Genomic DNA, 12,382 nt, shown 5'->3' with positions numbered 1-12,382 from the left:
GAATTCAAGTTTAAAAGGGGTTAATGTGATCACAAGGACAGCAACTGCATATCTAGTGAAAATATGTGCTTCTGAATTTTAATAAAGTAGTACTTCTGCTTTGAGTATTCAAAAAAAAGACAAAAGGATTGAATAAATGCACATAATCAAAAGACAACACATACACTATATATGACTTCCTAGAGTAATAAACCTAAATTTGATCACAAAATGCCAGCCATTAGGAGTTTTTATTATTTAACACTGAACAATGGATAATAAAAGCTAGAAGACTTCAGGCTTTGTTTTGACTGGAACCCCAACACCTACCAATTAAAATTAGGTATAAGATGGTGGCTCAGGGTGAATGTACACTTGGAATGAAAGAATGGGAGTCTTTGACTGCATGCTGAGTTCAGAATGGATCTGACATTCCTTTAAAAATACAAAAAGCCATTTCCGGTCATCTTCTGCCCTACCCCCACAAGCCTTCTTCAGTTTAGCAGACTTAACAGTATGAATCAACATTTTTACAACAGCAACCCCAGCCCCCAGGACTCTCTAGGAAACTCTACAAGTACTGTAGTGACCTTGCTAGTGGTGACCCCACCCGCAGGAACTTCACCATATCATAGCAGCAACTCTCTTTATAGCCCCCAAACTCACCACTGAACCAATGGGGCCGAACCATGGCTGAAGACAGGCTCTCGGCAGCAGCTGAATCTACTTGCGATTAGGATCACCAGCTCACAGGTATAAGTCCCAACGGGATGTTGGTACTGAAAAATCCATTCTGTAACTGTTAGCTTCTTCACACTAGGCATTTCAGTGGCTGCTGAGTTCCCCTTCAACAACTTGGCTATCTTGTATATTAAGACATACCCTCATCATAACCAATTAACAAAGGTTACATTTAGGCAATATCCCTTCCAAACATGGTGCCAAATTGTACCAGGAGATTAGGAAAGTGTCTAGGATCCTGAAGAAACTTTCATATCATGTGTACGACTGCAATCTAGAGCCAGATACATTCTGAGTGTCAAAGCCTGAACCTTGAGAGGTGTGTGTCAGGAACTGATGGCTTTAATTTCAGTGCTTTATCCTTATAGTTAAGCTAAGAATCTATGGTGCTTCCCGACTGTTGTGGGATTCTCAAGACAGGTGGCAATATATATGCTTCATGTTGAAATATAGTGAGTGTCCTTGAGCCAAATCTCCTAATGTGATCTAGCACAGTGAAGAATATGTTTGTGCATCATGGTTCAGTGCATGTGTGTACAGGTGACCTATTAACAACTTTTAGTTTTTAGAAGTTGGTAAATAAAATATGTATCATATTAAAAATTATCCACTTTGTACCAACTGGCAAAAATATTTTTTGAACATTTTCATATGAATTCTTCATCACTATGACAAAAAACATTGAAACTCTTTTCTCTGCCCCATTTTCTGTTCTTAGTTTTTTAAAGGTATTGCATAAGCTTGCAAATTCATCATGAAAACATCTACTGTAGCTAGAGCTGATTCAGACTTCTGATCAGCACTATTGAAACAAAAGCCTTTTTAAGATCAGCTATTCGTTCATTTCGCCCATGATGAAAACAGAGGCATAAGACACTATTTCTGCTTCAGTCCACAAACCCTAACAAGTAAGGTAAAAATGTATACATCTTTGTGAAGCAACACACTCTCAGTTACAAAACAATTTCAGAGTGTAATCCCATGCACATCCTACTAAACACTTCAGAGTAATGAATGCACAAGATCACACTGCATGAAACATGAGAGAGAAAAACGTACAACCACTACAATGAGTAGGAAGAAACCTCACAGTATAAGCTGGGCTGTACATGAAGACAACCATTACTGCAACAGAATTTACTGAAAATATGCCATTACAGAAATACTTCTGTGCTTTTCTCAGCATTCAGAAAGATTTGTATTGAGATCTTTGCACATAATCTGTCACATGACATAGACAGTAGTGGGAAAATAAACTGGAAAAGCAAGAAAGACTTACTGGCTGTGTTTGTACTTCCAGTTAGCAAAGAAACAAAAATAGCAGTTATTTCTCTATCAGAAAGAAGCAGAAAAATATGAGATGAAAGCAGGGAGAGATGAGAGAAAGACCTGAAGAGAAACTGTTGATAGATGTGGATGGGCTCTGGAGATGAGGCAACCAGAAGGTTACATAGATTAGCAGGCATTAGTCAAAGATATTTCTGACATGCGATAGGAGCCTGTACGTTTGAGCTATTAGAGGTTTTCCATTTTCACATCTAACAGACATATCTCTAGCAGGACACCTATTAGTAACTGGTACCAGTTGTTTTTGTATTTAAATAGTTTGTAGATGGAAGCTACAAGATCCTCTCAAAACCTGTTTCATTACAACCTAGGGAGATGTGATTTAGCTGGCTGTCTCAGAAGCATGGGGAAAAATGGAACTCAAACACATGAAGTTAGTATAATAAAAAGAGCATTTAGTCAATACAGCCAACAACATTTCTGAGTCACAAGCATGACAGATAGCCCACTCCTCTGACCAGGCTTTTCAGGCATTAAACTCCAACACAGTCTTTTAAGCAATACAAAAATGATGTCGTTACTCTTTTCTTTCAATGATTTACACAGGACATGGCTCACACAGGAAACTTACCTGGGCAAGATCACCATGTATCTTGTTACACTTTGCTCACCACATGTTCTTGTCCATTCCCATTAAATATTATGAGGTCAACAACAAACTTGTCAATTGAATGGTGATTGGCATGGTGTTACAAATGGGTCAACACATGCACACTTAAATGCCACTTCATGGATATGGTAAGCTTACTTAAGTAAGTCCTTCCAGCTGGGCCAATTTTTCCTATAAATAAGGTATAAGATTCACTTAAGAAACTGGGAAAATCAAACAGAAACACCAGCGACTATGCCATAACTCATTAGAGGAAAAATCTGGTTTTCTAAGCACCCCAAAAACCATATAGAATTATTTACAATTGTTAAAGTGAAATATAAAATTATTTGATTCATGCTATTTACCCACTCTCTGAAATATAATGGGGACAACAGACAGGAAAAAAATTATGACAACCTACCAAGTACTAAATATATTCATCCTTCTAAGAAGCAGGTTACATGGAATGTCTTCTCCCAGTCTGAATACAGTCCATTTGGAAAAAAATAAATAAATTAAGGAGGATATTGAAACAATTTAGAAGAATCCTTAGCACAGATTTTAGCTACAGCAGTGCCTTGGTACCATGGTGATTGGCAACCTATAAATACACATAACTGCAAGGTTTCTATGGCATTTTAGTTGGTAGTGCTGCTAGAGGCCCCTTTCTCTCACTAAAAACTTTTCCACAGGATTTCCATATTTAAACACGAATACTGTATTCTCCTCAGAGTCATCCCTGCAAAGATAGGATCTCAAAAAATTATGTGACGTGCCTCAAAACTGCATATGGTAATCTAACTATGCTGCCCTCTATATGATGAAATACTCCTAGATACTCAGTGCATGAAACAAAAGACCGTTATTTATTCTTATGTAATAGTTGTGCTATTCAAAACAAGTGCACCAATAGTATTTAATAAAGAGAAATGTATCATTCCAGGAAGTTTGAGATTTTATTCATTAAATTATTCTTGGGGAAAAAAGAATGCAGTAGTTCTATACATGCTTACCTTTGAGAAAGACTCAGTTACCTTGATTTTTGAGCAGACATACTGATCTATAAAGCCAGACCTGGGCAAAGTGCGGCCCGAGGGCCACATATGGCCCACGAGCCGCTCCTGTCCAGCCCGCGGACAGTTTTGAACATCAAAACAATTTATAGCTTTTTGTCTAAAGTTGATCAGTTGCTTATCTTTAACATACCGCAAAAAAACCTCTTTAGTATTTGTGAAGATTAACAAGTTTAAAATAAAAACAATAACATCACTGTTTCATTTTACAGTGGTGCCCCGCATAGCGAGGTTAATCCGTTCCGGATTAACCCTCGCTATGCGAAATCGTCGCTAAACGGGTAGGGGAAATGTATTGGAACGCATTAAACTTCGTTTAATGCGTTCCAATACCTTGCTTACTTACCCGTTCAGCGAGGATTCCAGGTGCCGGCAGCCATTTTCGCGCCTTCGCTAAGCGAGGGCAGGGCGCGAAAACGGCTGCCGGCAGCCATTTCCGGGCTTCCGGCGGCCATTTTGGAACTGCCGTTCAGCTGTTCGGCGGCTCCAAAATGGCCGCCGCAATACCCGATCTTCGCAATGCGGGTTTTCCCCATTGCGACGATCGGGGATGTTTCCGTATAGCGATCCCGAAAAAGGGATCGCTATACGGAAACATCGCTATACGGTGCACTCGTTAAGCGAGGCACCACTGTATTTTTAAGTAAAGTTGGTCTGGCCCCCGAACACAGTTCAGATTTTTCATGTGGCCCCCCTTATAGAAATTAATTGCCCACCCCTGATGTAAGGTATCTAACCTCCTTTCTTCTAAGCTCTGCTCCCACCGCCATATCTTCCCCTGCCATATATTGTCTCTATTGGTTGCCCCAGAGGCCCCTCAGCGCCCTCCCCCCGTTTCCCAGCTTATTCCCCAGCCAGATCCCTCAGGGAATCTGGCTGCCTGCAGCATCCCAGCCACAGTCCCACCGTCTCTCACACAGTGACCTGTAGAAGGCAGATGTTATTCGGTTCCCCTGAGCGCAGGAATGCTGGTCCAATTAAATTTTCATTACAAATACTGTAAAAGGTCAGTCTTTCGCTTTGGCCAGTGAGAGGAAACACTTCTAAATCCCTGACACAATTTTAATAGAACAATATTGTAGATTCAACATGTAAAGATTTTAAATAAGTTATGAAAATTATTATCAAAACACAAAAGCTATTCTGTGAAATTACATCAGGGGTGGGCAATTAATATCTATAAGGGGGCCACATGAAAAATCTGAATTGTGTTTGGGGGCTGAACCAACTTTACTTAAAAATAAAATGAAACAGTGATGTTATTTTTGTATAACACTGGAAGCCCAGGTGGACTCAGTGGCCAGAGGCGCCTTCCTTCAGCTGCAGAAATTATAACAGCTACGGCCCTACCTGGATGAGCGAAGTCTCATGACAGTTACACACGCACTGGTAACATCTCATATAGATTATTGCAATGCGCTCTACGTCGGGCTGCCTTTGAAGATGGTCCAGTGACTGCAACTGGTCCAGAATCGAGCTGCGCAGCTGGTGAGTGGTGGGGCTGCTAGCCAATTCTGTTTAAGTTACATTGGTTACCAGTTGCTGCCCGGGCCCAATTCAAAGTGCTTGTTTTGACATATAAAGCCCTAAAGGGCATGGGCCCTGTATACCTGAAGGACCGCCTCCTTCCATATGAGCCTACCCAGCAATTAAGATCTAGCCAGGGGGCCCTTTTGAAAGAGCCGTCCCTCAAGGAGGTAAGAGGCTTGTAGACAAAGGGCCTTTTCAGCAGCTGCCCCCAGACTATCGAATGCTCACCGAACTGAGATTTGTCTGGCGCCGAGACTGATGACATTTCGGTGTCAGGTCACAGCCTTCCTGTTCCAGGAGGCTTTTAATTGAAATAACATCAACTGTGGGTCCTGATGGCAATTTTTAGAGTATCTATTTTAACTGCATTTTAATCATTTTATCTTTTATTGTATTTTAATTGTTGTAAGCTGCCCAGAGACCTTCAGGTAGAGTTGGCGGCATATAAGTTAGATAAATAAATAAATACAATAAAAAAAGTTTAGGCTGTAATCCTATAGACATTCACGTTAGACTAAGCCCCTAATGAACATAAGTCAGCTTCTCAGGAAATATGTATAGACCTGCAGTGCTTATCCAATCTTTGATATTATTCCTTCATTTTCATAAAAATATCACATTAAAAACTGTATAAAAATTTACAGAATTTCAGTGCAAAACTTCAAACACATTAAAAACTTTCTCAGTATGTTTTATGCCACACCTTAAAGTTATGCATAAAATCTCATTTCCAATAATCTCATTACCTTTTACAATACGTATTAAGATCAGCACAGAACACCAATCATCTTTTACTAGACTGTCACCGTGCTGAAGATATTACTGTATAAAAACAAGCTGGCATCATACACACTCAGCCATACCTCTAAATATAGGGCAGAATCCTGCTCATGCTGGCATAACATAAAGGACAATTGCACAATTGGTCCTGTGTTCCCAGCATTCTCAATTGTACAATGTGCTGATGAATGTGCTTCAAGGATGGCACTTCTACCTTGGCACTAGCACGAATACCACAGGCCCAACCTTGAGTTCCACATGTATAGTTTAACAATATGATTCTTACAAATTAAAAAACATTCCAGACAAGCATCAGTATACGTAGCAAAATTCAAATTCATATTGCTAGTATCTGTTCCAGTGTCCAAAGATAACTGATATTTAGGGATGGGGTAGTTTTTATCCCTTACTATCAACTATTCTTCATATTGCTACTCTTAATGTTTAGAAATTTGAGTTTTTAATACGGTTGTACAAGTACAGAATTGAAGTTCTAGTTTTAAATACTGTACCTCTGATTTAGTCTGTTTACTGATTCAAGTTCTTAAATATACAAGATGTATGCTTTTGAAATAAAACTTAAGGATATGTATTAAGTTCATTCCAAAATTCATTCTATGTCAACTGACATTACCTGCTTGCATGTGTTCTCTAAATGAATGTTAAATTTCAGTTTTTGCTATTAAATGTTTTAGCACTGTTTTTCTTCTTGTGTATAAGTATTTGCCATAATTAGCAGCAGAACAGATAAATTATTTACAAGACAATACTACTATAAAGCTGAGGCAATACATTTCTAGTGTATCTGTTACAGTAAACCTTCAGAGTACATTTAGCATATTGACTAAAAATTCTGTTTTCAGGTCATTTGACTTTCTTGAAATTGAATGATCTCCCAGATGTGATGAAACCAGAATTCAGCAGATCCCTGACCTTGATCTGATGTTACTGTGAATTATCCTGCTCTTACTTCTTCGCTGCAACTTCTCACAGCCATTGACTTCTACACCTACCTTACTGCAATCCCATCTTTTCTCACATCCACTCTTCTGTCACTACGGGCCTCTTTTCTCATCCAGAAAGAAGCACTGTCCCATTTTTGTGGGCCATCAAAACTGTATTCTTCCTTTACAAAATCAGAAGTCACCGCAGTGTGTGTTTTTTTTAACTGAAAAAGAGGTTTAAACCCCTGTTTAAACTGAAAAAAACACATTTGTAGGCTTGAATGGCCAAGCAAATGTCTATTAAAGGTTTTCTGAAACTGTGTGTATGGGGGCCCTGGGGATCCTCATGGGGGGGGGGAAGGATCCTCAAAACATGGCAAAATTTCCCCAAAAGCTCCCAGAGGGCACAAGGAGACCTTCTGAGCAAAAGATTAAAACAAAAATTAACCTATGGAGGTGGAGGAACTGAGGAGTCCTGAGCCTGCACATTACCCACCTCTTTGCTAATATTATTCATCCTGCACTAGACAAATTACCAAACAAGCTGCACTCTTCTACAAATGAGAAAACTAGGACATATTTTAGAAATGCATCTTCTTCTGCTAGTTGTGAGAAACAGCAATATGCACTATAGAAACCGATCTACACTTACTGGAAAATGCAGAAGCCAGACAGGTGGCTAATTAATATTTTAACAGGCACTGCCTTTAAAGTATATAACTACGACTGTGAGGACTGGCAGCTTGCTTGCATTCAAAATACAAATTCCTCAGAAGCTATAATCTATCATTCTACAGAACTGTGGAATACAGACAAGAAATAATATAGAAAAGAATACTGTAGCAGCCATCTGAGGAAGGACAAATATGTGGATGGTCCAAGTTAAAATTAACTGAAAGTGTAACTTAACCAGGGCAAACTGTAAATATAGTATAGCTGCTAGCACCTAGCATATAAATTGCCATAACAGGAAAAGTTAGTGCAGGAAGGGAAAAAATCCAACTTTTGTTGATCTTAGTACTTATTTACTCCAAAAGACACAGAAAAGTGCTGCTAGCTACCTAGCATATCTGCTGGGTTCCCCCCCCCATACATCAAATAAATGGGGGGGGGGTGGAAGCATATTTTAATAGTTTTTACTTAGGTTGTTTTAGATAGTTTTATGTTGCTATCTCTGAAAGCATGATTCATAATTTGTGATCACACACTGCTCTTTTGATAAGGAATTATTGGTGGGTGGAGACTACCTATTTATTTATTAAAAACAAAATACCAATCATGCTGGATCAGGCCAAATATCTATATAGAGGTGAATGTCTATACTGTATAGAGGTGTGACCCTCTAGATATTTTACTGCAACTCCCAGCCAGCCAACTGTAAGGGATGATGGGACTTGCAATCCCCCAATACTAGAAGGACCACAAATTGGCCACCTCTTGCCTGTAGAATTCATTGTTCTGTCCAAAAGTGGCCAAACATATAGTTGTGGAAAGTGCATCAGTAGGATATGCTCAAAAGCACACTCCAGACTTTGTGTACCAATTACAAGTTTTGAGAGACTCACCACATTTGACAGTGGAAGTAATACACCATCATATTGAGTAGTAGCTACAGATCATTTTATCCTTCAACAGTTTAATACTTTAAGACTGTCCAATCTGCTAGTCAGTGACCAGCATCTGCTGAGCAAATACTAGGAAGGCTAAGTATTTCTGCTACTGAGTTTTCACTAGAAATAAAGAATAGATACTTAACAATATATAAACCATCATCATGTTGATAAAATATTCCTAAAAATGGATATTACGTACTTGTTTGTATGCTACTTTTATTCATTTTAGTGAAGCTCACTCTTAGACCAATGTTTCTGGTGATTCCCAAAGCTGGCCTATGACAAAAATCATGAATAGTTAATTATATAAATGTCTAAGACATCACTGATTCTTGCTAGGTGAGAACAGCTATTGGTAACTTTTTTAACATACTGTATAAACAGAAAGGCTTTTCCTTGTAAAACTTTGTGTTGCAGAACCTCCTTTTTCAATTTTGTAAATATATCAGTTAGTACAACCATAAAGTGGTGGAAAGTGATTAAAGAACCTCTTAATGAGGGTGAAAGAGGAGAGTGCAAAAAATGGTCTGAAGCTCAACATCAAAAAAAAAAAAAACTAAGATCATGGCCACTGGCCCCATCACCTCCTGGCAAATAGAAGGGGAAGATATGGAGGCAGTGACAGATTTTACTTTCTTGGGCTCCATGATCACTGCGGATGGAGACAGCAGCCCCAAAATTAAAAGACGCCTGCTTCTTGGGAGGAAAGTGATGACAAACCTAGACAGTATCTTAAAAAGCAGAGACATCTCCTTGCCAACAAAGGTCTGCATAGTCATCATCATCATCAAGCTATAGTTTTTCCAGTAGCGATGTATGGAAGTGAGAGCTGGACCACAAAGAAGGCTGACCGCTGAAGAATTGATGCTTTTGAATTGTGGTGCTGGAGGAGGCTCTTGAGAGTCCCATGGACTGCAAGGAGAACAAACCTATCCATTCTGATGAAAATCAACCCTGAGTGCTCACTGGAAGGACAGATCCTGAAGCTGAGGCTCCAATACTTTGGCCATCTCATGAGAAGAAAAGACTCCCTGGAAAAGATCCTGATGTTGGGAAAGTGTGAAGGCAAGAGGAGAAGGGGACGACAGAGGATGAGATGGCTGGACATTGTCATCGAAGCAACCAACATGAATTTGACCCAACTCCAGGAGGCAGTGGAAGACAGGAGGGCCTGGCGTGCTCTGGTCCATGAGGTCATGAAGAGTGGACACGACTTAATGACTAAACAACAACAACCATAATTCACTTAAAAGATTTACATTTATTCCCAAAAATAACTGTCAGGAGAAATCTGCTACAGAGTTTAGAGTGTCACTGTTTCCCTTTACAACAGCTATGTTGATCCATTACCATGCTACACTTCTGCCTTGAATTGCACAGGTCTGAACACCACAGTTTTGCATATATATGGAGTTTTTTTCAATATTCAATAAATGCTGTGTCCATGGCCACCCAGACGCCCAATGAGTTCCACACTGAAGGTGTCAAAGTGGTCTATTTGCCCTGAAACACATCTCTAATTCAGTCTCAATATTAGGGGATCATAAGGATCTTTAAGGTTCATTACACACAGTACTATATGGAAAGGATTATCTACACTGTGAAAGAGAACCCTGCTGGAGAGAACTGGTGTGTGTGAGTGTGTATCAGCTATTCGTGCTTTGTAGTTAATGTCTGGGGGGACTTAAGAATTATACAGTACAGTACATGGATTTTGAATTACATGAGAGCCCAGCACTACTAACCCCAGCACTGTTGAAGGGAGAAGTGTTTTAAGTATTCGTCTCTATCAGCTGTGATTTTTGCTACAATTAGCTGTACATTTATACTAAATAACAAAGAATTCTGCGTTGGAAAATTGTCATATGTCATGAATAAAGGATTTCTAACACCAATTAGGCATTTAGTCCAATTTCATGTACAAGAACCAAGCCCCACTGTGTATAAATGAAATTTATATCAAGCAAGTGTACATTGAATGACAGACATTTGCAGAAGCAATTATTTCAGTTTTGCACTTCTACTGCAAGTTTCTCAAACACTCATATTTAATCATAACTGTTAACAGTAACTTGCAAAAAGGGAATACAATCACAAAAGGTTTGGTTGCTTTTGCAGGACGGAAAGCATACTGTATAAACCAGTTAACAAATACAGTATCACTGTTAATATCAAAGAGGTTTCACAATCTCAATCTGTATCCAGTGCTTCTGCTTGCAAAAACACTGATCATAAATTCGTTTCAGATTACACTTTACAGAAAAGACATAGCACATGCATACAAGCAATTCCCTGAAGGACTATCCATAGTCTTGGAACAACAGCATTACAAGACATTTTTAGGTCCGTAACAGTTGTAAAGACTTGTAAAATCATCCCCACTGAATCTGACTGCTCCAAACATTCAAACCTTCGCCCACATAACAGAAGAATACAGACTATTATTATCTCAACTGATAATATCTCTATCACAGCAAAAAGGACAAGTAGTAAAAACATACTGTCTGAAGCCAATATTTTATAAACTCAATTGGGGAGACAAAAATTCAGCTCTAAATTTTAATTTAGGAAACAGATTCCCAGCATGCCTTACAACTAGAGTTAAATCCAAAGCATGAGACCGTCTTTATCATATAGTGCAAAATACAGTACAGTATAACGTTTTCACCGCGTTGCAACACGTTCCCTCAAACTCTAAAAAGCCTCTCCAACGTTTCTGAAGAAGCTCCGCGCGGATTAATGCGAAAGAGACGCCACAATGGAAGCACTATCGTCTCACTGGATCCTTCAGGCAAAAGAAAGCACAGCGCTGAGCCCAAAGCTGGCAAGCCAGGAAAGCCCCAAGAGGTACAGACAGAGGATCCCTCTTCCCAAGAGCCGGCTCCGCTTTCACACCCTGGGCGCCTTCGCAGCACGAGGCACGCGCGGGTTCAGCGAGCGCGGGACAAAGTTTGTTCCCGCCCTCGGCCGCCTCTGAGCCGGGCGGAGGAGGGACGGGAGCTATAAAACCCCCGTCTGTGGGAAACCCACGGCGGGGGAAGGCGGCGGGGGTTTGAAAGTTCACCCGACGTCGTCGACGCCCCGTCCTCCTCCTCCTCCTCCTCCATAATCTCGGCTCTCCTACAAGGTGGCTTTCTCCTCCTCTACACACACACACGCCTACAAAAGGGGCTCGGTCCTCCTCTTACCCGTCCTTGCGCCGCGCTTTGTAGACGTGCCCGTAGGTCCCTCTCCCGACTTTGCAACCCTCGTACTCAAAGAGGTCCTCCACCCGCTCGCGCTCGGCCGCCAGCTTGGATTTGAACTCGTAGTCCATGTCTCTCACCCATGGAAGGGATGGCCGAAAGGAGAAGCGACGGGGGAAGAGAGGGGCGGCGCTGGTTGTAGCAGCGGCCACACGGCCGTCAGGTAGAGGGGCACGAGGCCACCGCACTGGGCACCATTTCCTTGTTTTGGATTTTCGAGGCGGGGGGGGGGACTCGGCTCCGCCGCCACCCGCTTCAACTAGGTCTTCCAATAGTTGGTGTTGCAAGGGATTCTGGGCTTGGTAGTACGCGAGGTATGGCGGGCTCAAAGCAATCTCGCGAAGACGGGGCCGCGCGCGAACTACAACGCCCAGAGCCGCTTGGAACACCGTGCTTAGCTTGCGCCTGCGCCTTACAGCGCCCTGCCCGGTTATCGCTGAGCGGGTGCTGGGAAGTTGCTGACTCTTCACGTTGTCGGGGAAGCAGAGGAAGAAGTAGGGTTGCTTGGAAGTGAAATCAGGGGGAGAAAATTATAATG

The 12,382-nt window shown here is 40.9% G+C and overlaps 1 protein-coding gene across 3 annotated transcripts in view; it reads right to left on the bottom strand.

Annotated features, from left to right (window-relative positions):
• CDK19 (cyclin dependent kinase 19) overlaps positions 1-12,150 on the bottom strand; it is a 134,349-nt gene extending 122,199 nt beyond the window's left edge. Inside the window, exon 1 of one of the 3 annotated variants that reach the window (XM_020805351.3) lies at positions 11,788-12,150. In XM_020805351.3, coding sequence (XP_020661010.1) covers positions 11,788-11,915 — 128 coding nt within the window. In that variant the 5' untranslated portion in view covers positions 11,916-12,150. Of the gene's footprint in view, positions 1-3,080; positions 3,246-11,787 lie in introns of those variants that run through there. The other 2 variants (XM_020805348.3, XM_078385056.1) reach the window with 2 other exon arrangements.
• Between the last annotated feature and the right edge of the window lie 232 nt (positions 12,151-12,382).

Source organism: Pogona vitticeps, chromosome 1 (assembly GCF_051106095.1).
Source record: "Pogona vitticeps strain Pit_001003342236 chromosome 1, PviZW2.1, whole genome shotgun sequence".
NCBI lineage: Eukaryota > Metazoa > Chordata > Lepidosauria > Squamata > Agamidae > Pogona > Pogona vitticeps.
The sequence above is the reverse complement of the archived record's forward strand: the minus strand, read 5'-3'. Positions and strand labels throughout refer to the sequence as shown.